This window comes from Lithobates pipiens, unplaced genomic scaffold (assembly GCF_037356315.1).
Source record: "Lithobates pipiens isolate NorthernLeopardFrog02 unplaced genomic scaffold, aLitPip1_a1.2 Scaffold_19, whole genome shotgun sequence".
In the NCBI taxonomy this organism is placed as follows: domain Eukaryota; kingdom Metazoa; phylum Chordata; class Amphibia; order Anura; family Ranidae; genus Lithobates; species Lithobates pipiens.
The window spans coordinates 565,838,705-565,865,570 of record NW_027507764.1 but is presented as its reverse complement, the minus strand read 5'-3'; the positions used below and the strand labels follow the sequence as shown (position 1 = coordinate 565,865,570).

Genomic DNA, 26,866 nt, shown 5'->3' with positions numbered 1-26,866 from the left:
AAAAAAACAACAATGTGATTTAAACACAAAATATATGCAATTAAAAATATTTTTTTTGATATTTAACGGTACGAATTCAAAGAGTAAATGGCAAATAAAATAGATATTTAATATTAAATTAACACAAAGTCATTCACACACATATTTTATATAGTTAGATATAGTTGGCAATATCTTAGTTGTTTCCACAGTTGTGGGCCGTCTAAAAATATTGTGATAAAAACGTTAGAAATATACGGCAAGAATCCCTATAGGTAGGGACAAACTTTTGGATTCATTTTTTTACAAAAAAAAAAGCTCAACCTCAATAAATATTGGAAAATGCAGGAAAGAAATATTGAAAATAACAGTAAAAGTGAGGCTAGTGAAAAAGTCTTAATAATTTAAGGGTGATATTATTAAATATATAAGGTGAGTTACTCTGCTTTTTGTTTTGTTTTTTTCAGTACCCTTCTCAGAAGATAAAGTTACGCAAAAAAAAAAAAAAAATGTTGCGCGTGCAGCAAACAAAATGTATTTACGAATGATCGCAATCTGATTGTAAGAGACGAGAAATGAAGATGTTCTTTATTAAAGAATCAAACCACAAAAATAAATATTTCATTGTTTGGTAGATCCTGGAGAGTTAAAGGCTAAGTTCATCCTTTTTTCTAAATTCCAGCTTCCTTATGTACCAATATACAATTAACGTTACTCTATTGCAGAAAAAGCTTTCTCTATCAGGGACATGCGGTGAGGTGAGTGGCTGGTGAGGCACTGGATAGTATCAGAGCCAGATTACCACACATAAGTAATATACAAATTAGGGCTGTGGAAATTAAAGATTAATTCCTCGATTAATTGATACATTTTTTTGATCAATCAAAATTCTTTTGATCGGTACTAACCTCTCCGCCGGCTTCTGGGTCTTCAGGGAGTTCCGTCGGAGATCCGGTGACGTCACCGGACTTCTCTCATCTTCCCCAAGTGCCTCCGTCTGCTAGGGGAGGAGTCCGGTGACGTTGAAGTTCTGATTGAACGTAACGTGTACGGGGGAGGAGCTACGCACAACGTCACCCGCTGCAGCCCTACGAAATGAACACGATTGTCGGCTTTACATGCTGTGTTTTTATCATCTTTATGTGAGTAGTTTGTGTTTGAACACAAAAATGAAATCTTATACTTAAGCGGTGAGCACTTAGATCTTTTCTTTCTACCCATGACCTGGCGTCCTTGCTGAGATCTAAGGAGACGTGAGAGAAGTTTATGGTTCGTGTTAACCCTTTTGATACCCGCTTGTATGACCACCTGTTTGCACAGGGATCCATGCCATAAGGTGAGAGTGATTAGTTAGACCGGAGGTGGAGGGATTGTCACACTACTGTGGAAAAAAAAAGACTTACGTCAGTGCTACAGTTTGAATTTAAAACGTATTTGTGTGAACTGTGAAGTTAAGTCATGGATTGTGGAAACCAACTGTCGGGTGATTGTATATAGTGTATACCACATTTACCACTGACTAATGCAGAGTTGCAATGCAAGGAGATCAGATAAAAGTAGTTGGATCTGTATGTGAGTTATAATTAATCAAAATTAATCGATTAAAAAAAAATCGATTAATCGAACATGAAAATTTTAACCAGTAACAGCCCTAATACAAATAATTATTATACATTGTTTTTCAGGTAATTTACTATATTTTCAAAAACTGTACTCAAGCAGGTGGCTTAACAGACAAATTACTGAAGTTTGAAGTTAGAACTTCCAACCAGTAATTTCACAGTAAATAGATAAATATTAAATTATTATCTTATACCATATAGCATAATGATATATGATTTAGCTTTTATCTTTTCAGCAGCAGAAGATTCTCCTTCTCTCTCTTAACTGTGTGAGAAAAACACAGAATTATGGGTAAATCTTATCCCCATAAACCCATGTTAAGAGGGCTGGGCTGGAAGGGAGCATTTGTCTTTTAGACACGCCCCCTTCTATGACACTGAATTGAGAGGCGTGCCTCCACTGCAGCATTTTATATTGGACTGCTGGGGCTAATAATACGTTACCATTGGTCCAAGGCTCCAAGCTGTCCATTGAGCTCAGTGCTTCTGCTAGAAGTGAGGAGAGGCACTGTGAGCTCATCCTCTCAGTCTACTGCAGCTTGTATTTAGACCCCTTTCACACTGAGGTGCTTTACAGGCGCTACAGCCCTAAAAATAGCACTTGCACAGCGCCTATAAGCGCTGCTCCTGTCTCTCCAGTGTGAAAGTCTGAGGGCTTTCACACCGGAGCGGTGCGCTTGAAGGACATTAAAAAAACTCCTGAAAGCAGCATCTTTGGAGTGGTGAAGGAGGGTATACACTGCTCCTAAACCGCTCCTGCCCATTGAAATGAATGGGGCAGAGCGGCTATACCGCTGGCATAGCGCTGCTGCTGCACCGCTTTGCGGTGGTTTTAACCCTTTCTCGGATGCTAGGGGGTAAAAGTGCCCCGCTAGCGGATGAATAGTGGCACAAAATTGACGGTAAAGCGCCGCTAAAAATAGCACCACTTTACCGCCGGCGCCTATTTTTAGCACAACTCTGAAATGAAAAAATATGGAACATTGGCATAAAGGTCCACCTGCTGGCAGAAAATGGTCCACATAAAATATCCTCATGTAATAAAGTGATATTAAACCCAAATCCAAAAAATATAATATATTGCAGCTTATCAATCATTAGATGTGGTGGCTGCATTCGTTTTCTATTTTTGTTAGGATTTCTTCCCCCTGTTTTCACCTGGTGATCTGGCCAGTAACACACCTCCTGTATTATGCCTTGTACACATGGTCGGAAATTCTGACGGAAAAGGTTCGATCGGATTATATTGTCGGAAAATTCGATCGTGTGTTGGCTCTAACGGACTTTTTCCGTTGGAATTTGCGACTGAAAAAATTTGAGCGCAGGACCTCAGTTTTTCCGACAACAAAATCCGATCGGACTTTTTCCGTTTGTAGAGAATTCCGATTGGACAAAGTGCCAAGCATGCTCAGATCAAATTACGAGACCAAAGTTATTGGCTACTAGCCACAACGTAGTCCCGTCGCAACGAACGAACGTCATCACGTTCCAAACGATCAGATTTTCCGACAACTTTGTTCGACCGTGTGTACGCAACACCAGTTTCGGACAAAATCCGTTGGAAAAAAACAGACGGATTTTGTTGTCGGAATGTACGACCGTGTGTACAGGGGCTTAGAGCCTTTGCTCTGAATGAAGGAGCACAGAGGGCACAGCAGACAGCAGCATTGTCAGTCTGGGGGGGGGGGGGATGATAGATGTACTAGCAGATTTGGATACTGTAGCAAATTAAAGCTGAACTCCAGCTAATACTTAATAATAATAATAATTTCTAATGCAAATGCTAATACTAATCATCAGTTACGGCAAAAATGTTTTGTTCTTTTGCGAAAGAGGTTTTACATGAATGAATAAAATCTGATTATTGTAAGCACCACCTATCAGTGGTAAATGGTATATCTCATCCTTGTAGCTGATATATCTGCAGGAGTGCTTGTTCTGTTGAAAAAACAACAAACTAACTGGCCTGGATCACAAGATGAAAATAAAGGAAAGAAAAACTTGATGAAAAAACGAATGCAGAAAGAAAATTAGTGCAGCCATCCATCTAAGCATCTAAGAATTGATAATAAATGTTTGCTTTTGTGATTTTGGGTTCAATCCTGACCTGATTAAACTGTAATTTTTTTTTAGTACTCAACATAATAAACAAAGAACATATATATACACACACATATATATATATATATATATATATATATATATATATATATATATTATTTTTTTTAAACCACTATAGATTCCCTCTAAATATACACTATATATATGAATGGGATCAGCTCAATACAAATAACCATAACAAAAAGCTTTAAAGCACAACTCCAACTAAAATTTGTTCAGGATAAAGCACAGAATGGTTAGAACCTCAGAATGGTTTCTTTAATTGTCTGTGTCTCTGCTGGAAGGATTCCCCTAATTTCCTGTTTGGAGACACTGTGTCACACCCTGACGCTAGACATTTGTTTTTTTTGGGGGGGGGGGGGGGGTTTCGGGTCATTTGTAAAGAACAAAATTCGTAAATTTGTAAATCCAAAAATCAGAAAATTAGAAAATTCAGAAAATCGAAAATTCAGAAATTCTAAAATTTGAAAATCTGAACAAAAGAAAGAAAGTCCGAAAATTTGAAATAATTAACTAGCATAATAGCTAACTATATTAAATTATAGGTATTGGAATTTCCTTTCAAATTTGCCTGTTTATGAACGTAACAAATACAAATGTATCCGAAGTTACGAATTATCTGAAATAATGCCGCATCTAAACAGATGGAACGGAACTAATAAATAATAATAATTATTGTTATTTATTATTATTAATTTGTTACATCCCATTCGTTTAGATGAGGCATTCGTTATTTCCAATAATTTGTAACTTCAGATAAATTTGTATTTGTTACATTCACTAACAGCAAAACTTGAAGGAAATTCCAACACCTATAATTGAATAGTTACTAATAAGTTAAAGCGGAGGGCCGGTTATAAAAAAAAAAAAAAAAAAAAAGTCAGCAGCTGCAAACACTGCAGCTGCTGACTTAATAAACACACTCACCCGTCCAGGGCGCCCGCGATGTCGGCCGCCCGAGGCCGACCCGTCCCTCGGCTCTCGGGTCCCGGCGCCGCCATCCCTTGTAAGGGAAACAGGCAGCGGAGCCTTATGGCTTCACTGCCCGTTTCCTACTGCGCATGCGCGAGTCCCGCAGCTACTGCGCATGCGCGAGTCCCGCAGCGCTTTCTGAATGGGACGCGCTGTGTTCTGGAACACACAGTTCCCAGAACACAGCGCGACTCATTACCCAGAAGACGCTGCGACGAAGACAGAAGACAGAAGATCTCCGCGGAGGAGGACGAGGAAGATTAGGAGAAAGTGCCTAGCAACAGGCATTTCTGGTAAGTAAAAAAAAAAATTTTTTTTCATTTTTTTTTTTTTTAGATTTTTTGTAATTTTTAACATTTTTTTGTTTTTCAGGGTGGCCCTCCCCTTTAAGTTATTATTAGTTAGTTATTATTTCAGGTTTTCAAATTTTCTGATTCTCGTTTTTATTTTTGGCTTTGGATTCATTTGAATTCTCAGATTTTCGAATTTTTTTCATTTCCGGATTTTCGAATATACGAGTTCACAAATTTTCAAATTTACGGATTTTCGAAATTTATAAATTCACTAATTTGTGAATTTACGGATTTATGAATTTTCGAATCTTGAAATACTTGGAAAACATTTCTTAAATGGGTTTTCCTTAATTCGGATATTTCCAAATGAACGAATTGGTCTAAATTTACACGCCAAAATAGATCTTTTTCTTGTAAGGGCTATACCGGGGGGGGGATCTTCTTTCATATATCCCCCCTTGTCTACCTGTGCACGCATGAAGGTGGTTTTGGTGACAGCATTCTTCATTTTTATGAACTAAAAAGGACAATTTTATCTCAATAATATTTGAGTGTGATTCCCATTTTGGATATAGGATATATACTATATACAGAATGGACATTTGTTGAAATAATTGCTCATACTTTGGGGATTATTTATATAAGCGCTGCTTGAACTTATTTTGGGTTTGCTATTTTAATGTGATTTTTTTTTTTATCATCTCTGTCAGAGTGTGATTTTATGCAGCAGCTGCTGCCATCGTTTTGGTTAATTAAGTCTAATTAGTTTGCTTCACTTTTCATATAGCGCTTGTTTGGTGTGAGAAATAGGGGTCTCTCATTTACTTTGTGATCTTAATGGTAATAAATAGCAATGCCCCTCTGTGGTTGAATCAGGTCTGACTTTACTGAGAATAATAGACTCTCCATATGGCTGATCTTATCTCAGATTGAGGCACGGTTCACACAGGGGCGAATTGTCGCGCCCTGTTCTGTACTACGGATCCGTTCTAATAGGAGCGACTCAAGTTGCTCCGACTTAGAAAAAAGGTTCCTGTACTACTTTTGCGGCGACTTCGGGCGACTTGCATTGACTTCTATACAGAAGTCGTTTTGCAAGTCGCCGCTGAGGTCGCGGCAGGTCGCGCCGCTGCAAGTCGTGCCACCCGCTGTGTGAACCGAGCCTTAATTCTTTCACAAGAGGGGCTGCCATTGCCAACCTCCTTATGAAAATGCTTGTTGCCTGGCTACTCTCCTGACCTATTAGGCTCCCTGTTCTGTGTCAGTGAACTGGAGAAAAGGACACGTATTAGGTAAAAGTGGGATCAGGGTCAGCAGTCCTTATCTCCAGACTTGTTTTGCATCATTGAAGTCAGAAAGGTCATCACGGAAGGACCTAGAATTTCTTTTTTTTCTTTTATTCAAGCAGTGCTTGGCGATGAAAGCCTCCATGTTTCTCCAATAGCAGATTCCCTTGAGCAGTCGTAAGCTCTTGTACACACGGTCGGACATTCTGACAACCAAATCCATTGGATTTTGTCCGACGGATTTTGTCCGAAACTGTTGCATACACACGGTCGGACAAAGTTGTCGGAAAATCCGATTGTTCAGAACGTGATGACGTTATTTCATTACGACGGGACTACGTTCAGGCTAGTAGCCAATAGCTTTGGTCTAGGAATTTGATCTGAGCATGCGTGGCCCTTTGTCCAATCGGAATTCTCTACACATGATTGGACCATGTTGTCGGAAAATTTTATAGCCCAGCTGGAATACTCAGACGGAAACAGTCCGATGGAGCCCACACACTGTCGGATTATCTGACAACATGGTCCTATCAGACACTGTCCATCGGAATGTCCGACCGTGTGGATTGCAAATGACATTCCCTGGCACACAGATGGCCACTAGAGGGAGCATTAAAGCATTTGTAAAAACAACAATAAAAATGTGAAGCAGCAAACAAGTAAAAAAAGAAGGCGATAGTCACAGGAGAAAATTATTTCGCATAGATGTTATAATAATAGTTCAAACTGTGTGCTAGCCGGGAATGCACAGTAATATTCCCTTTGATACCTTCTGCATTCATCCACAACTTTTAAACTCTTTCCTAGTGCGGATCTTTTATCTGATACTCTCGTGGTGACTTTATTGCCAAGATAGAGGTGAAGTGTCAAGCTCAGTAAACGCAAAGCGAATCCAATGCAAGGATACCACTTTCTTCTGGCTAGAGAGTTTGTGGGTAAAGAGAGGGGAACCATGCATGTACATGCTCAACTACATGATGGATGTTGTCTACACATGACTATTTTTAATGGGTGCTGCCTAGATGTGACTACATGTAGGACCTTGCCCATTTGTGATTACATGAAGGCCCTTGCCCAGACGTGAGTACATGAAGGACTTTGACTACACGTGAGTACATGAAGGACCTTGCCTACACGTGACTATATGTTGAACATTACGAACATGTGACTACATGAAGGACCTTCCCTACACATGGCTACATGAAAGACCTTGCCTACACATGACTACATAAAGGACCTTGCCTACACGTGACTACATGTAGGACCTTGCCTACACAAGACTACATATAGGACCTTGCCTATACATGACGGATGCAGCCTACACGTTACTATATGATGAACGTTGCCTACATGTGACTACATGAAGGACCTTGCCTAGACATGACTACATGAAGGACCTTTCCTAGACATGACTACATGAAGGACTTTGCCTACACGTAACTGCATGAAGGACCTTGCCTAAACGTGACTACATATAGGACCTTGCCTGCACGTGAGTGCATAAAGGACCTTACCTACACATGACTATATGATGAACGTTGCCTACACGTGAGTACATGAAGGACCTTCCCTAGACGTGACTACATGTAGGACCTTGCCTACACGTGGGAACATGAAGGACCTTACCTACACATGACTATATGGTGAACGTTGCCTATACGTGAGTACATGAAGGACCTTGCCTATATGTGACTATATGATGAACATTACATTACGTGACAATATGATGAATTGTGACTACATGAAGGACCTTGCCTACACATGACTACATGAAAGTCCTTGCCTACATGTAACATGAAATACCTTGCCTAGACATGACTACATGTAGGACCTTACCTACACGTGAGTATATGAAAGACCTTACCTACACATGACTATATGATGGATGCTGCCTACACATGATGATGAATTGTGACTACATGAAGGACCTTGCCTACACATGACTACATGAAAGATCTTTCCTAGACGTAACTAGATGAAAGACCTTGCCTACACGTGACTACATGAAGGACCTTGCCTAGACATGAATACATGTAGGACCCTGCCTACACATAAGTACATGAAGGACATTACCTACACATGACTACATGATGGACGCTGCCTACACGTGACTATAAGATGAACGTTGCTAACATGTGACTACATGAAGGACCTTGCTTACACATGACTACATGAAGAACCTTGCCAACACGTGACTATATGTAGGACCTTGTCTACACGTGTCTACATGAAGGACCTTGCTTAGATGTGACTACATGTAGGACCTTGCCTACACATGACTATATGTGGGACCTTGCCTACACGTGACTACATGAAAGACTTTGCCTACACATGACTATATGATGCATGTTGCCTACATGAAGGGCCTTGCCTAGAAGTGACTTCAAGAAGGACCTTGCCTAGATGTGACTATATGAAGGAACTTGCCTACACATGACTATATGTAGTACCTTGTCTATACATGACTACATGAAGGACCTTGCTTACATGTGACTTCATGAAAGACCTTGCCTACGCAAAACTTCTTTTAGATCTTGGTTGAGTGGGGAGATGTTAAAACCACTGCCAGAATTGTATTGCTTTCTGTGTCTTCGTTAGGGAGATTTACTCTGTCTATAAATCCTGGAGAGCATTGTCACTGAGGTTGAAAGTGAGAAAAAGAGCAGGAGGTGAAAAGAAATCGTCCAATTGGGACACTACTTCTGGTGTCAACTGTCTAAGAGGACATTTCCCTCATTTTGGAAGGGATTTCTTCTCACTTCCTGTTCTGGCTTTGGGACAGGAAGTGAAGAAAAATCCCAACTATGAAAACAAAAAAAAGGTAACTGGAGTTATATTCCCCATACTCTATTCAAATGTTTTTTTTTTTTTTTTTTTAAAGCTGGCTATACACTGATATGGACAAATCTCCCACTGTGCCTATTATGTTCTGACATCAGGCACCAGTAGCTGTCAGAATGCCCGAACAGCGGGTATAGGCATTGTTCCACCAAACATTTACTGTCCTAAGGATGTCACTCAGGCAGGAGGTGGCCAACAGGGCCACCCACATAGCGAAAATCTTGATGAACCAATTGAGATTCACATAGTACATGGCCAGCTTACCTTTTGATTATACCTTAATCTCCTGCAGATCCATCACTATGTGACCCTGACATTGCTATCTCTATGTTTTGCTGCCAAAACCCCTTCATCTTACTGCGGTATGCAATGCAGTTTTGTAATATTGCAGTCAACATACAGTGCTGCAGAATGGATGAAGAAGTAGGCATTGAGATGCAGAATGCCTACTGTTATTGTTATATTAATCACAAATCACAAAAGTCTTGCAATTTTTAAAGCAAACGTCCCCAAACTGCTGCCCACGAGCCAGGTGTGGCCCTTTGCTGGCATTTATCGGGCCTCCCACTATTCCTCCCACTGACACCAGCGATTAGGCACTATTCTTTTTCATTACAACAAAAGTGGGGCATAAATACTATAACTGACACCAACATTGATGTACTATGCCTCCCTTAGACAGCAAAGATCAAGCACTATTCCTCTCACTGACACCAATGATGGGGAACTATTCCTCTCACTGACACAAACAATGGGGCACTATTCCTCCCATTGACACCAATGATGAGGCATTATTGCATCCACTGACACCAATAATGGGGCACTATTTCCTCTACAGAGTGCAAAGATTGGGCACTATTCCTTTCACTGACACCAACGTTAGGGCACTATTACTCCCATTGACACCAATGATGGGGTAATATTTCTCCCACTGACACCAACAATGGAGCACTATTCTCTCCACTGATACCAATGATGGGACACTATTCCTCTCACTTACACCAATGATGGGGCACTATTCCTCCCACTGACACCAATGATGGGACACTATTCCACCCACTTACACCAATGATGGGGCACTATTCCTCCCACTGACATCAACGACAGGGCCCTATTTCTCCCACTGATACTAACAATGGAGCACTATTCTCTCCACTGACGCCAACGACAGGGCCCTATTTCCCCCACTGACACCAACAATGGAGCAGTATTCTCTCCGCTGACAAAAACGGTGGGGCACTATTCCTCCCACTGACAATAATGATGGGGCACTGTTCCTCCCATTGACACCAACGATGGGGCCCTATTCCTCCCCCTGGCACCAACAATGCGGCACTACTCCTCCCACTTACACCAAGGATTGAGCACTATACCTCCTATGAGCACCACCAATGGGGCACTATTGCTTTCACTGAAACCATTGATGGGGCACTGTATCTTCCACTCCCACCAATGGTGAATGATGGGGCACTATTTCTCCCACTGACACCAACAATAGGGCATTATTCACTTCACTGACATGAACAACAGGTTACAATTCCTTCCATCGACACCAACATTGGAACACTTTTCCTCCTGTGAGTACCGACGATAGGGCACCATTCCTCCCACTAACATCAACTATGCCACACTATTTCTCCCACTAATACCAATTATGGGGCACTATTACAATTCCTTCAATTGACAGTAACATTGGAGCACCTTTCCCCCTGTGGGCACCAATGATAGGGCACTATTCCTTCCACTGACTTCAACAATGGGGCGCCATTCCTCCTACTAACCGCGACTGTTTTACACAATTAATCCCGATGATGGAGCACTATTCCTACTCCTCCTGACCACAGGTGCTATGTCATTTTCTTATACCCATTGACCACCAAGCCTGCGTCCGACCCCCTAAAGTCTGAGGACAGTAATCTGACCCTTTGTTTAAAAAGTTTGGAGACCCCTGGTTTAAAGGACAAAGTTGTCTGAGTCTAGGTCCACTTTAAAGGACAGAAGAAAAGTCATGATCTGCCATATCACATATTCCCATCTAGTGCTGGAGGCTGATAGGTCCCCTTTAACACTGACAACGGTTCTGACTCTTCACTTTAACCCATTCATCCTGAAGTAACACATATATGCAGCTTTTGCCGTAGGGGCCGCATATACGCGTGTCTTCCTTTGTGCTGAGTCCAGGGTTTACCGAGAGCCTCGGGCCCCCGTACTAACGATCCGGACCAGGATCTCTCGATTCCGAGTCACCTGATCATTGTGGTAGCCTTTGATTGGCTACCACAGTGGTCGCAGGCCCCGTACTATGACCTGGATTTCCCGATTCCGAGTCATCTGATCATTGTGGTAGCCTTTGATTGGCTACCACAGTGGTCGCAGGCCCCGTACTATGACATGGATTTCCCGATTCCGAGTCACCTGACCGTTGTGGTAGCCTTTGATTGGCTACCACAGTGATCGTGGGCCCCCTACCATGACCTGGATTTCCTGATTCCGAGTCACCTATTCGTTGTGGTAGCCTTTGATTGGCTACCATAGTGATCACGGGTCCTGTACTATAACCTGGATCTCCCGATTCCGAGTCACCTGAGCGTTGTGGTAGCCTTTGATTGGCTACCACAGTGATCGCAGGCCCCGTACCATGACCTGGATCTCCCAATTCCGAGTCACCTGATCATTGTGGTAGCCTTTGATTGGCTACCACAGTGATCACGGGTCCTGTACTATAACCTGGATCTCCCAATTGCGAGTCACCTGATCGTTGTGGTAGCCTTTGATTGGCTATCACAGTGATCAGTCACTGTGTGGTCCGCCCCTGTGTTTTTTTCTTTCCATAAAATGAAGCGGAAGATTACAATGTATCGTTCTCATTCCTTGCAGGAAAAAAAAAATGGTTTGTAAAAAATGTAAAATAAATAAATAATAAATAATAAAATAAAATAATAAAATATAAAAATAATAAAAATAAAATAAAAAATAAAGAAAAATACCTAGATCAAGGTTTGGTCTAGGTCAGCACCAGAAATTTGTGTTTGGGTCAAGATCAGGGTCAAAGGTCAGGATCAGGATGGAAAGGATTTATTTATTTATTTTTAATTACCATCAGTATCGGTGTCAGTGTGTTTTAGGTAGGAAAAATTAAAAATTAAAAAACTGCAATAAAAAATGCACTATTGCTTCTGGGCTGTACTACGGGTACAACAAATATACCGTATACATACATATATGTGGTATCATTTTGATCGTCAGCAGCAAGAGAATTTAATTTGGGTTGTCTTTTGGTGATAGGTTATGGTAGTAAAATATACAGCTAAATTAAAAAAAATATATATTATTTTTTCTACTATTTTGGGCCAGTCTTGATAATAAAAAAATCTAAAAAATCAGGAGATAACCAAATGAAAGCCCAATTTGTCCTGAAAAAAAAAAAAAGATATAATTCATCTGGATACACAAAGCAGTTGTGACGATATGTAAGGTTTTACGAACGCATGTCAAAGTTGCAGAACTGTGCTTAGGCATTTACATTTGTTTTAGCCATAGTTGTGAAGGGGTTAAATAAAAAAAGGCACACGAACAATTGCAAAAAGTGTCATTTTGAATAAACTTTTAGCTTTGTACACATTAAAAAAAGCAAGAATAATAGTTTACACTTTATACATTGTAAAATCTTCATACAGAAGTGCTTTAAAAATGATATAGAACTTCCAAATAATAATTTAGGCAGCTGGATATTAAATTACACAGCCCTGAGACAACGCATGTGAAAGCACCAATAACAGCATAGTACGTCTCTTCCCCTGATTGTTTCTAATAATGAAACTTTTTTTTTTTTTCTTTGGTCTTTATTTCCTGAATAATCAGTTCATTATTTCGGTATAGTCGTGATAGCTCACCAGCTCGGAAAAAATATCATTAATCTTTTTGCAGCCGAGGTTACAGAAGCAAGCGTTGATCCACATGACGTTCCAGGAGATGCTGGTGCCGTCGGGGCAGTCGTAATGGACTTTGATGGTTTTGGATTTGTAGGGTGTGCAGCATCGGTCATCGGTGCACACCCCGCAGTATTTGGGTCTGTAGGCTCTTCTACTTATGCAGCCTGAGATTGTGAAGTTCTTCGATTCTGGTTCACGGTAAACTGCTAAACATTTTTTGCCCGGCTATAAAGAAAAAAAAAAAGACAGAACATTAATCACTTCAATAGCGGGCACTTTCACCCCCTTCCTGCCCAGTTTTCAGCTCTCAGCGCTGTCACACTTTTAGAATTGCACGGTCATGCAACACTGTACCCATATGGCAAGAGGCATGAGGAGTTTTTTTGCAAATGTTATTTTTTGTCACAATTTTTTGGAAATTAAAAAAAAAACATTCACATATTTTTTTAAGTTTTTTTTTTTTTCCTTTTTATATGATTTTTTTTTGTAACACACTGTAACCACAGCAATACACTGTTACTATACTAAAACTACTACTCTGCGTGAGAAGGATTTTTTTTTTACACATTATGATTGCTTATACCAGTGAATTCACTATTATAAGCAACCATTTTTACTGAATGAAATTGATTCATTCAGTGTGTATTGTTGTGATTAGCCAGAGCTAATCACATGGTACAGATGGGCTGTGATTGGCCTTGTCTGTACCATGTGATCACTTTGACCAATCACAGCTAGCAACACAATTGTACACAATGAATGGCATGAAAGGAAGCCATTAAAGCGGTTGTATACCCGCACATCTAAAAAAAAGAAAAAAAAAACCTGCAAGGCAAAGGCATAAGGAGCTAGTATGCGACGCATACAAGCTCTTTATGAAATACTTACCTTAGATCAAAGCCCCCGTATCGCAGCCCGGTCCACGCCGAGGGAGCTGACGTTTCTTCTAAGTTCGTGGCTCTGGCCACGTCACTCTCACGCATGTGCATGGCAGTCTTCTTCCCGGCGTGGTCTGGCAGCGTCTGCCGGACCTTAAGCCGAGCATTCAGAGTGCATGCGCCGCTGATGTCAGCAGCTGAATGCAAAGTTAATATCTCCCCTAAACCATACAGGTTTAGAAGATATGAATTTTACCTACAGGCAAGCCTTATTATAGGCTTACCTGTAGGTAAAATTTACAAATGAGGGTATACAACCACTTTAATTGTTTACAATTGTCATGTGATCTGCTGTGATTGGTCACAGTGATCACAGGGTACCGGCAGTGCCCTGGCACAGTGATCTGTCATTGGCTATGTCTGGTTTGCAGATGGCACCACAACAACTAAGGTCCCACTCCGCCGTCATTTAACTAAAGGCTGGGTGGGAAGTGGTTAAAGTGTATTCTTACTCTCTCTACTTACTAGTCAAATGAGGTAAAAAAATCCACATAACCTCAGCTGTATATTTGATTTGCTTAAAAAGACCCTGTAGGATCAGCTGTGTAAAATGAGAATGAACATATCCATTCCACCTCCTGCTAAGGAGTAACTGATCTCTCACCATACCATACCATACATATATGTAGGTAGATTTATTTTCTCCACTGCAGGTGGTGCTCGACCACAGTGGCATTGCAGTTGGAGGGGAAGTCAAGAGGAACATGGTTCCTCTATGATTTCGGTAGGTATCTGATGGGATGCTGGTGCCCCATGTGACTCTGGCAGCCATCTTGGGTCAGGCAGAGCCTAGTTAAGGCCTTGGCTCCAAGGCTTGGCATGCAATTTAGCATGTGGGTAGTGTAGAGACAGGCCACCCATCTGGTAGGGACAGTGAACAGCGGTAGGAAGAGGTTCCAGATGAGTATGGAAACGATAGGGGCATGCCATCCTTCCCGGAGACATCCCTATTTGGCTGTGGACTGGCCGGGCCGCATTCCACTCCTCAAGACAGATGCTGTCGGCACATCGGAGACCTGCTCTGCTACACATCACTGTTTTGTATTCTGTGAGTGTTTGTTGTGAATTGCCAAACTTAAACTTCAATACAGTTCTGTTTTCTGCTACTGGACTCTGAGTGTTTACTGCTGCCGCACCACGCTGCACCTCCCCACATATGGCTTAATCTGCCATGTTGCCACATAAGGTGCCAAGGCACTAGTCAGTTATGGTACTCTCAGAATCCCTGCCAGGACTTTCAGAGCTTCTACTTCTACTTTCAGAATCCCTGTGAATCCTTGCCAGGACTTCCAAAGGTAAATGAAGAATCCCAGCAAAGAATTCCAATGAAACACTCAGAATCCTTGCCAGGACTTCCAGAGTTCTCAGTAATGAAGTTGAGTGTGTCCTCTGAGTAGAAGGGTATTTAAACTTGAGCCTTTAAAGTGGCTGGTGCTATGTCTTATCTCCAGCTTCCTGGGAGCTGAAGATCTACAATACGTACCTGCCAGTTTTCTATTTGTTTCTGACCCAGATTTACATAAATACTCTTAACTTGACCCCAATCTGGACCTGACAACTCCCTTGACTGCCATGACCTCTACCTCGATCTGACTACTCTCTTGTTTGGCACCTGCCACAACCTCTGCCTGGACCCGACCACTCCTGTGTCTACTGCATAGTGAACAGTTTCCACAACATAAACCTTCTGTCCCAGCAACTCCTTGGTGGGATGGACATGTAGGCCCCATCCTGGGGCCAGGTGCATCAATGAAAACCTGGGACCATTAGGGTTTCTGTGCCATCCCCACCATCAGGAGCTCTAGTAAAGGCCAGCTAGTACGCCACACTTTGGGTGAGCCCATATCACCTGCCAGAAGGCACCATAAGTCTCCACCAAAAAGTCTTATGGAAATGACATTTAGGGAAATTTAGACCAATCTATGTTTTTATCCGTTCAGTCATATCCAACTTTTGCTGATTCTATGGACCAGCTCTCTGGCACCATGTAGTAGGCTTACCCGAAAGTGCTGTGTGATGTCCACCTCGCAGGGTCTCAGGTTGCACAGGCGGCTCTCTGTATGGAGTTTACACTTGTCATTGTCATTTGAGATGCGCGTAGATATCCCCATTCCGCACGTCTTAGAACACGGGCTCCATGGAGTTGTCTGGGTGATGCAGTTCTTTTGCCAGGTTTCAGTTTCTTCACGATAAACTGAAAGAATTCAGAAATCACTGTATGAATGCTCAGTGGAAAGTTTGCGGGATTAAGTCATAGATGGTCACATCCCCCACCCTTTAACTTTTCACCCTGCTAGTAACCCTCCTTTGTATATTACCCCTAGCAGAAGCACATCACATGGCCATGGCACTTGTAGTTTTTCCATTCACAGAACCTTGTGAATGGATGATGCGGCTGTGTGGTTGAATCAAAAAAAAAAGAAAGAAAGAAGGCTGCAGGATGAAGCACTCCACAATTCAGGCAAGTGGGAGTAGTTGAGGTGGGGGATTTGGGGAATGTGACCATGTTTCATGTTACACCCTCAATATGTGCCTTTTTGTAAACGTTTCTCTTCTCTATCCCCTTTGGCATCTTTTTTGGCTAAGAATGTATGTTGTATCAACCAGCTTGCCACTTTTTTATGTGTGCTAATATGTGCAAAGGAAAGTTCCCCTGTGTATCCCCCACCCTACGTACCAGGAGAAGCAATATGGCGGGGTGATGCTTTTCGGAACCTCTTGGAGTCATCACAAACCCATTGCTCACAACATTTTCCTGCTAGCTTAATCCGCTTGGGGTTCTGGCACCAGACAAGAGGTGGACGGGAGTTTACACACAGCGGGACACAACCCACAGCACCATCCAGACATGTGCAGTTGTACTTGCAGTTTGGTTGGAAGCTCTGGCCATTAACATAGCGCACACCGTTGAGAACACAACCTACTCCTGACATCTCTAGAAAACAGAAGTGAGAAATGGGTTAGGAATTGCACTTATTTTTTTACTGAGAAAACCAAACCACATACTGTACATTAAACCAAACAATAGGCTCAATTCACAAAGCTAAAACACCAAGATAAAGATAGTTGTTTTCAGAAAGTGACTGTTATTTTCAGCCAGGTCTAATGGGCTTTGGAAATAACAGTCACATAGCTAAAATTAAAGATGCTTATCATTATGTAAAGAATAATTTGAGCCCAATGACACACAATAAAAATACCCCTTCCCATCTCTTAAAAACCATAAACATTTCATTTTTCTACCGTATATTGTTTTCTAACTTGTCAGTTGATCAAAACTCTTTATCAAATATGGGGTCCTATCCTATTCCTCTAATTTCAAAATCAACCTAGTCATCTGTGATAATAGTATAATCAAGTTTTTTGCTAAAATAGAAACTGCTGTTGCCAAACAGAAACACGGTACTGTGGCACATTTATACCTTTTTTGTTCACCGTAGGCTTCTCAAAAAAAGGGTCTTGTGGATTTTCACCCTGTGTACTAGAAGTCCTGCTGGTTTAAATTCTAGATGGGATGTAGATTTTTTTTTTTTGTTCTAAATAAATAGCAATTTTTGTATTTATGCACTTATTTATGATTTTTTTTTTAATTTTTTTGATTTTTTAAATACTATCTTTTAATACATATATAATAGTGGAAATGCATATTTCCTATTTTTTTCCCCATCTCTTTCATTCCCACAGGTTAATATTTACCGGTAACTGTAAAAACAATTGCCTTTAGGTTTCTTTATGTACATATTTGTATAACTTCCATGGACATTCCATTGTATTTATGTATTTTTTCATCCAAAATTTTGGTCCCATTTTTGTTAGCCACCGCCCGATTCCTTGTCCTATTTATTTTAATTGTCTAATTGTAAAAAGTGTACATTGATTAATTCTGTGCCTGACATTTTTTGGTGGCACAATTGTGTATATTTGTACTGTCTTGCTATTAAGCATTATACTGTGAAGAAGACTACTTGCTGAAATGTGTTAGAATGCTTTTTATGTCACTTATGTTTAACGAATAAAGTCTTTAATGGGAAGAGCCGGCAACTCCAAAATGCTCTTACTTTACTTCAGAAAAATAAATAAAGGGCCATTTAAAAAAAAAAATTATTTAAAAAACAAAATAGAAAAAAAGGTCCATAAGTGCACTGTGTTCGGGCGCCGGACACAGTGCACTATGGGAAGCGCCACGTTTATGCAATCACGAGATTGCAGATGAGGTGCTTCATTTGTGGGCTTTTAACCCGCCTTGCGGCGCAATCCATCATGCCGAGCAACATCCGCCAATAGTATCACTACGGGCGGATGCTTTGTTGTTCAAATTACATCCGGCTTCCCTGTTCCAGAGACCAGATGGAAAACGGAGGTGATGTTGGCATCTCTGTGGGACACATGGCCCGTGCGGAGCTGCCTGTGTAAGGTAAGTATGATGGCTGCCAGTGCGAGGCTGTTGTATTATACTTGTAAGGGGGGGGGGGTCGGAGTGAATAATATTATAATTCATGTGCATATCTCCCTCTTATGCTTCACTTACACTGCACAGTGGGAGCATTTGATATGGCACAGTGGCTGCGTTTGATGGCACAATGGCGGCAATTGATAGCACAGTGGCCATGTTTGATGGCACAGTGGCTGCGTTTAATGGGCACAGTGGCGGCAATTGATGGGCACAGTAGCTTCATTTGATGACACAGTGGCAGCAATTGATGGGCACAGTGGTGGCGTTTGATGGCACAGTGGCAGCAATTGATGGGCACAGTGGCTGCTTTTGATGGCACAGTGAGGCTGCAACTGATGTTTTTTTTTTCAGAATTTTTCAGTTTGTTTGCGCCCCCGAATACATTTTGAGCACCAGCCACCATTGGTGAAGGGTACTGTTAATATTACAGCATACAAAGATGTTTTAGGCAATTATGCTCTTCCAATCTTGTGGTACAGTTTGGGGGAAGGCCATTTTCTACACCAGCATGACTGTGCCCCTGTGTGCAAAACCAGCTTCATAAAGACATGGTTGACAAAACTTGACAAAACTTGAGTGGCCTTCACAGAGCCCTGACCTCATCCAACATCAGTACCTGACCTCACATATGTTCTTTTGGCACAATGGGCACAAATCCCAAAGACTCACGCCAAACTTGCTGACCAAATCACGTACATGGATATGATTGAATTCAAGTGGTGATACCGGGGTTATGAATGTAGCTGTCAGCCATAACCCTGGTATTGTTTTCTTCAGCCAACAATGCTCAACAAAGTAAAAGCAATCCTAGAGGTTTTACAGGCCGTAGAAGGGGACGCTCTCCCCTTCTGCCTCACCCCTTTGAGCTCTCCTGTCCCAGAATCAAAGGAATGAAAAAAAAATTAAAGGGACGGTGTAAAAATAATTATTTTTAAAAATACAATTTTAAAAATGAAAAAAATAATAAAACATTTTTTAAAGCGACCCTGAGGGGACAGGGTCGCTTTAAAAAATGTTTTATTATTTTTTTCATTTTTAAAATTTTATTTTTAAAAATAATTATTTTTACACCGTCCCTTTAATTTTTTTTTTTTCTCTTGCGCACGCATATGTAAATGTTTTTTACACCACAAGTATGAGGTATCATCCTGGACATTATAGCGAGGGCAAAAATTCTAATGCTAGACCTCCTTTGTAACTTTAAACTGGTAGCCTGTAAATAGTTTTTAAAGCAATGCTTAAGTATTATTATATTATATTATTTTAAAGCATGACATGTTAGGTATCTAATTACTCGGCGTAACATCATCCTTTATATTTTACCAAAAAATTTAGTTATATATTATTTTTTTTTTCATTAAAGTGTATTTAAAAAAAATATATATGTGTTTGAAAAACTGCTGCACAAACACCATGTGACATAAAAAAATAAATAAAAAAACAACCACCATTTTTTTCTAGTGCCTCTGCTAAAAAAAAATTGTAATGTTTCAAGGTGCTAGGTAATTTTATACCAAAAAATACAGATTTGTACTTGTAAACAGAAAGTGTCAGAAAAGGCTTGGTCTTCAAGTGGTTAAAGCCTTCCCAGAAGAGTGAAGGCTGCTACAGTAAGGGGGGCAACTCTATTTCAATACCCATAGTGCAGGGGACGTACACCAAGCTTGTTAATTTGTCACTTTGGCATAGATTTACAGAAAAAATATCCTCAAACCAAGAGAAAGGGTATAGAATAGCGGGAGAGGAAGAAGCAAAATATTGTAGCCTGTGGGGGAAAAAGAATCCAGGCCCTCCAAGGGGGGAGTGATGGTGTTTGCATGTCTAGGACCATGGCTCCGATGAGTGTTCCATGTGGGACACCATAGATAGATAGGAAGGGAAACAGCAGCCATATCTAAAGTTTGGCTTTGAATCTTCTAGTCAATCTAGAACCACAGGGTGGCAATACTGCTAAGGGTGGCTACGTTGCCCCTCCCTGAATACAGTCACTACTACAGCACTAGTTTCTTTTTGTATCCACTATAGGTGACACCTCTTTACCATACCACAGTCCATGTTTTTTTGATGGTCTCCATGAGCATGGGCTATACTTCATCACTGCATGGTACCAGCAATGTAGCTGTCACATTTACACTCAGTCATTTATTTTATAGATATTTTTCCTTGAAAGTCAACACTTAGCTCCATTATCTAATATTTTTGGTGGTCTTCACTGTGTTGGGGGTGGCCTGGTGTGCCCCTGATGTTCCCATGGACCGTTGTGACCTTAGCACCTGAGCTAGACATCCTTGGCAGCCCTTCTGCTGCATATTACCGCACAGGTTGAACCTGTCAACACCCGTCAACATTGCTGGTACCATGCAGTGATTCTCACATCTGCGTGGCATCCGCTCCTGATGAATGGAACATATCCATGAAATGCGTTGAGATTTACAGGATGCCCTTTCAATCTCCTACAGCAGGGGTGTCCAAACTTTTTTCAAAGAGGGCCAGATTTGATGAAGTGAACATGCTCGAGGGCCGACCATTTTGTCTGACATTCTTTAAACCATTAAAATTCGATCTAAGTGTGTTCATCCGAGCACTAATACATGGCCCAACAAGAATTATCTTGCCTTTGTGCTGTGTGTGGTGAACAGATGAGCTCGGGTGTGTTATTTGGATATACTGTATTTAATCGGCTTATACCACGCACCTTAACTTTAAAAAGGAAGTCTCAGGAAAAAAATAAAAATAAAAAAATCTTACATTTTAAATAAAGACATGTGAAGCAAAATAAGGGTCAGTGCCCATCTGCAGCCCCCAGCGTATTGCCATGAATGCAGCCCCCAGCGTATTGCCATGAATGCAGCCCCCAGCGTATTGCCATGAATGCAGCCCCCAGCGTATTGCCATGAATGCAGCCTCCACCGTATTGCCATGAATGCAGCCTCCACCGTATTGCCATGAATGCAGCCCCCAGCGTATTGCCATGAATGCAGCCCCCAGCGTATTGCCATGAATGCAGCCCCCAGCGTATTGCCATGAATGCAGCCCCCAGCGTATTGCCATGAATGCAGCCTCCAGCGTATTGCCATGAATGCAGCCCCCAATGAATGCAGCCCCCACATTGCCAGGAATGCAGCCCCCACATTGCCAGGAATGCAGCCCCCACATTGCCAGGAATGCAGCCCCCATATTGCCATGAATGCAGCCTCCACCGTATTGCCATGAATGCAGCCCCCAGCGTATTGCCATGAATGCAGCCCCCAGCGTATTGCCATGAATGCAGCCCCCAGCGTATTGCCATGAATGCAGCCCCCAGCGTATTGCCATGAATGCAGCCTCCAGCGTATTGCCATGAATGCAGCCCCCAATGAATGCAGCCCCCACATTGCCAGGAATGCAGCCCCCACATTGCCAGGAATGCAGCCCCCACATTGCCAGGAATGCAGCCCCCATATTGCCATGAATGCAGCCCCCATATTGCCATGAATGCAGCCCCCACATTGCCATGAATGCAGCCCCCATATTGCCATGAATGCAGCCCCCATATTGCCACACATTGCCATGAATGCAGCCCCCATATTGCCATGAATGCAGCCCCCATATTGCCATGAATGCAGCCCCCATATTGCCATGAATGCAGCCCACACATTTTCATGAATGCAGACTCACCATTACCATCAGTGCAGCCTGATTCATGTCCTCTGCAGCCTTGGAGGAGACAGGGAGGGGGGCGGGATGAGCGCCGACAGACATACAGGAGAAACTCCTGTTTCTATCGACGGCCTCTTTAATTGAAAGTCCCGCCTCCTGTGATGGACAAAACGGTTGTCCAATGGCAGCGCAGGACGGGACTTCCTTTTACACAGGACGCTGTCCTGTATCCAAGGCACTCGTCCCGCCCCCTCCATGGCAGCCAGCACATCTATCTTTTGTGGCCCCCGGCGATCGGGGATTCGTTGGGGGCCACAAAAGATATATATGGGAACATGACCAGACGGGCCATCCGAAACCGGAATGTGGGCCGCGATTGGCCCGCGGGCCGGACTTTGGACATGCCTGTCCTACAGGGTTTCAACATTATATATACCAATTTTTACTCCACTATGCCACCTGTTTACATCGTGTATAAGGCCCGTCATATTTAGATCTCATGACTAGGGATGAGCTTCGTGTTCGAGTCGAACGTACGTTCGACTCGAACATTGGCTGTTCGGGCGTTCGGCGAAATCCGAACTCTTGGTCCGTTCGCGTCAAAATTCGTATGGCGCGCGCGGACCACAATGCACTGCGATGGCGCAGTGCATTGCTGGCTCATGATTGGCCAAGCATGCACTGTGACCCCGCATGCTTGGCCAATCGCAGCGCCAGCAGCGAGGAGAGCCATGATTGGCCACAGGCATCCTGCCTGTGGCCAATCATAGCTCAGGCTGTGTAGTGCACGCCCCACACTATATAAGGCCGCCTTTGAGGCGGCCTCGTGTAGTGTGTTGGCATCTGAAGCAGTGGGTGTTCTGTGTACCTTCAACACAGTTACACACCAATCGTTTTTGGCTGATTTCCTATCTTGCTCTTGTGTAGTGGTTATTGTCTGTGCCCTGACCGCAGTATACACCACTATATTCACCTCACCTATATAGCTAGCTAGTGATCTATCTTTAACCACTTAACAACCGCCCATTGCCGATTAACGGCTTCAGGGCGGTTGTTTAACTCTGAGAGGCCGTTAATTAACGGCCTCCCAGAATTCTGCTCTCGCGCGCCCCCTGCGAGAGCATCCGTGACCATCACGGAGCGAGAGCATCACGGATCACGGTAAACGGCCGCTCGTCGCGGCCGTTTACCACGTGATCGCTCCGTCAAATGACAGAGTGATCACTTGTAAACAAACCGGCGTCATGTTATGACGCCGGTTCCTCCCTCCCCTCTCTGTACCGATCGGTACAGCGGAGGGGAAAGAGATCGGTGTCAGCAGCGATGTGGGCTGCATCTGCAGTGCCCACATCGCTGCTCACCGAATTTAACCCCTCAATTCCCTGCCAATACTCTGCAATACCAGTGCATACTCTGCAGTACCCTGCCTTTACTCTGCAGTACCCCCCATTACTCTGCAGTAACCCCCATTACTCTGCAGTACCCCCAATACTCTGCAGTACCCGCCATTACTCTGCAGTACCCTGCCATTACTCTGCAGTACCCCGCCATTACTCTGCAGTGCAGTACCCTGCCATTACTCTGCAGTACCCCCCATTACTCTGCAGTACCCTGCCTTTACTCTGCATAACCCCTTATTACTCTGCAGTAACCCCCATTACTCTGCAGTACCCCCCAATTCTCTGCAGTACCCGCCATTACTCTGCAGTACCCCGCCATTACTCTGCAGTGCAGTACCCTGCCATTACTCTGCAGTACCCTGCCATTACTCTGCAGTACCCTGCCATTACTCTGCAGTACCCTGCCTTTACTCTGCAGTACCCTGCCATTACTCTGTAGTACTCCCCAATACTCTGCAGTACCCTGCTATTACTCTGTAGTACCCCGCCAATACCCCGCCAATACTCTGCAATACCAGTGCATACTCTGCAGTACCCTGCCATTACTCTGCAGTACCCCCCATTACTCTGCAGTACCCTGCCTTTACTCTGCAGTACCCTGCCATTACTCTGTAGTACTCCCCAATACTCTGCAGTACCCTGCTATTACTCTGTAGTACCCCGCCAATACCCCGCCAATACTCTGCAATACCCTGCCATAAATTGCCATACCCAGCCATACTCGGAGATACCCAGCCATACTCGGTGATACCCTGAAATACCCAGCCATAGACGCCCCCCACCCCTCACCGCCCTCCGATGCTTCTACCAACTCGCCAGTACGATCAAAGCCAGAATCTTTTTTTTATTTTTTATTTCAGGCTTCCCAGCCTAGAGGTGAGATGTGGGGTCATATTGACCCCCAGATTTCACTGTAAAGAGGACCTGTCACCCCATATTCCTATTACAAGGGATGTTTACATTCCTTGTAATAGGAATAAAAGTGATCAAAAATATATTTTTGGGGAAAAAAATGTCAAACTAAAATAAATAAAGTAAAATGAACAATAAAAAAAAAAAAAAAAAAATTAAAGCGCCCATGTCCCCATGTGCTCGCATGCAGAAGCGAACGCATGCGTAAGCCCCGTCCACATATGAAAACGGTGTTCAAACCACACATGTGAGGTATCGCCGAGAACGTTAGAGCGAGAGCAATAATTCTAGTCCTAGACCTCCTCTGCAACTCAAAACATGTAACCAGTAAAAAAAAATTTATGAAGAAAAAATTACTAATCTGCTAAATTTTATAACAGAAACAAAGAAAAATTCATTTTTTCGCAGAATTTCCGGTCTTTTTTCTTTTATAGCACAAAAAATAAAAAAAACTGAGAGGTGATTAAATACCACCAAAAGAAAGCTCTATTTGTGTGAAAAAAAGGACAAACATTTCATATAGGTCCAGTGTTGCATGACTGAGTAATTGTCATTCAAAATGTGAGAGCACCAAAAGCTGAAAATTGGTCTGGTTATTAAGGGTGTTTAAGTGCCCAGTGGTCAAGTGGTTAATAATAGAGCTTGGAGTCAGTAGTGTTAGGAGATAGTGCGTGCTGTCTGCGTGCTCTGTACCCAGTACATACCGCTATAATATAGGGCAGGCCCCTACTTTCAAACATCCAACTTACAAACATCTCCTACTTGCAAACGGATGGAGACAGCAGCAAGTGAGATGAAAAAAGACGGATGGCAAAACAAATTATACAGGGGTGATAACCCTTCCCTATGTTTTCCAAAAAGCTTAAAAATAGTTTTTTTGACTGGAGCTACACTTTAAAAATGTACCAGTTGAAAATTACAAACAGATTCAACTTAACACAACAAACCTACACAGTCCCTGTCTTGTTTGCACCGCCTGTATACTGCTGTTCTGAGTATATAGGGCCTGGGGGCCACACGCATTTCCTTATTTTAATATGGGTACAGGGTTCCCCTTAATATGCGTACAAGACCCAAATAGGCTGGTAGTGGGCAGGGAGGGCTACCCATGCCATTTTTCTCAATGATTTTCAACCATATTGCAGGAACCAGATATAACATTAAAACCGCAAGCAGTTTTAAATGGTGTTATTTCCGTTAAATGTCATTTTGTGCAGGGACTGTTCTAAACACGGGAAACACGTGGCACTTCACAGGCATACTACAGACACCCCCCAGGCACCATATTTAAAGTAATATTTCATTTTTTTTTTCACTTTAATCGTCATTAAAATCAGTGCTCCCGCCAAAACGGCCGTTTTTAAAACTTTTTTTTGCATTGACCCATGTCCCCTGGGGCAGGAGCCAGGTCCCCAAACCCTTTTTAGGACAGTATCTTGCATATTAGCCGTTAAAATTAGCACTTTTCATTTCGAACGTTCGAGTCCCATAGACTTCAATGGGGTTCTAACGTTCGTAACGAACGTGGGGGCCGTTCGCAAGTTCTGGTGCGAACCGAACCGGGGGGTGTTTGGCTCATCCCTACTCATGACATGCTTTATTATGGCTCACACAAGGTCAATTGCTTGTTATTATACTTTACTATGTACACATTGATTATTTTTTATATATGGAGCAAGGATTGATATCTCACCATGCTATGTCACTAAGGCCAAATTTAGGGAGATAGACTCAATCCTCACCACACTTTCATTTGGAGGGGAGGGGCAGTTCCGATTGCTAGAAGTACCCTGCAGCTACCGGTTGCGGAGGGAGGTCTTGCTTTACCGTGCCTACAGACCTATTACATTGCTTCACAATTGGCACATGCGCATTGGTGGTTTTACCCTGAAGCCAACAATGCAGCCACTGCTCTGGAGGTAGCAATCCTTACCTCCTATGAGTCCCTCCATAACCTGATACACAGAATGTCTCTACGGGGGAGGGAGGGTACTAACGTCCTAGTGATGACCCTACAGATCCTCAGGCTCTCTAGGATGCTACCGTCCACCATGTTTAATACATATTCACCGAATACTCCACTATGGGGGAAGCCAAATCTACGTGAATTTTTCTGTAGAACTGATGGGGGGTTCTGGTCTAATAGGGGAGTAAAAATGATTATGCATCTATTTTCAGATAACATGTTCCGCCCTTTCACTGAATTCCGTAGAGTTTAAAACCTCCGGCATACGGCCTATTTCTTATAATTGCAGATCCGACACACTACTGTAACGCAGTTCGACCTCCATAACATAGTGGTTCAGCTGTCTCCACTAGAACGACTATTGACTGATTCTTCTCATTCCAAGCTTGTTTTTACTTACTACAGGACTCTCTTACACTCCGCAACACACAGGCTTAGCAACACGGCCAACAGATGGCGTGTTGACATACCTGAACTGACAGAGGATATTTGGCAGGAAGTTCTTCCTCTCC

The 26,866-nt window shown here is 42.6% G+C and overlaps 1 protein-coding gene across 2 annotated transcripts in view; it reads right to left on the bottom strand.

Annotated features, from left to right (window-relative positions):
- Positions 1-12,173: 12,173 nt before the first annotated feature.
- Positions 12,174-26,866, bottom strand: part of CCN4 (cellular communication network factor 4) — a 143,128-nt gene continuing 128,435 nt past the window's right edge. For both annotated transcript variants that reach the window (XM_077493369.1, XM_077493370.1), the window contains 3 exons: positions 16,662-16,919; positions 15,985-16,178; positions 12,174-13,271 (listed from right to left, as the gene is read on the bottom strand). In XM_077493369.1, the coding sequence (XP_077349495.1) occupies positions 12,972-13,271; positions 15,985-16,178; positions 16,662-16,919 (752 nt within the window). In that variant the 3' untranslated portion in view covers positions 12,174-12,971. The remainder of the gene's footprint in view (positions 13,272-15,984; positions 16,179-16,661; positions 16,920-26,866) is intronic.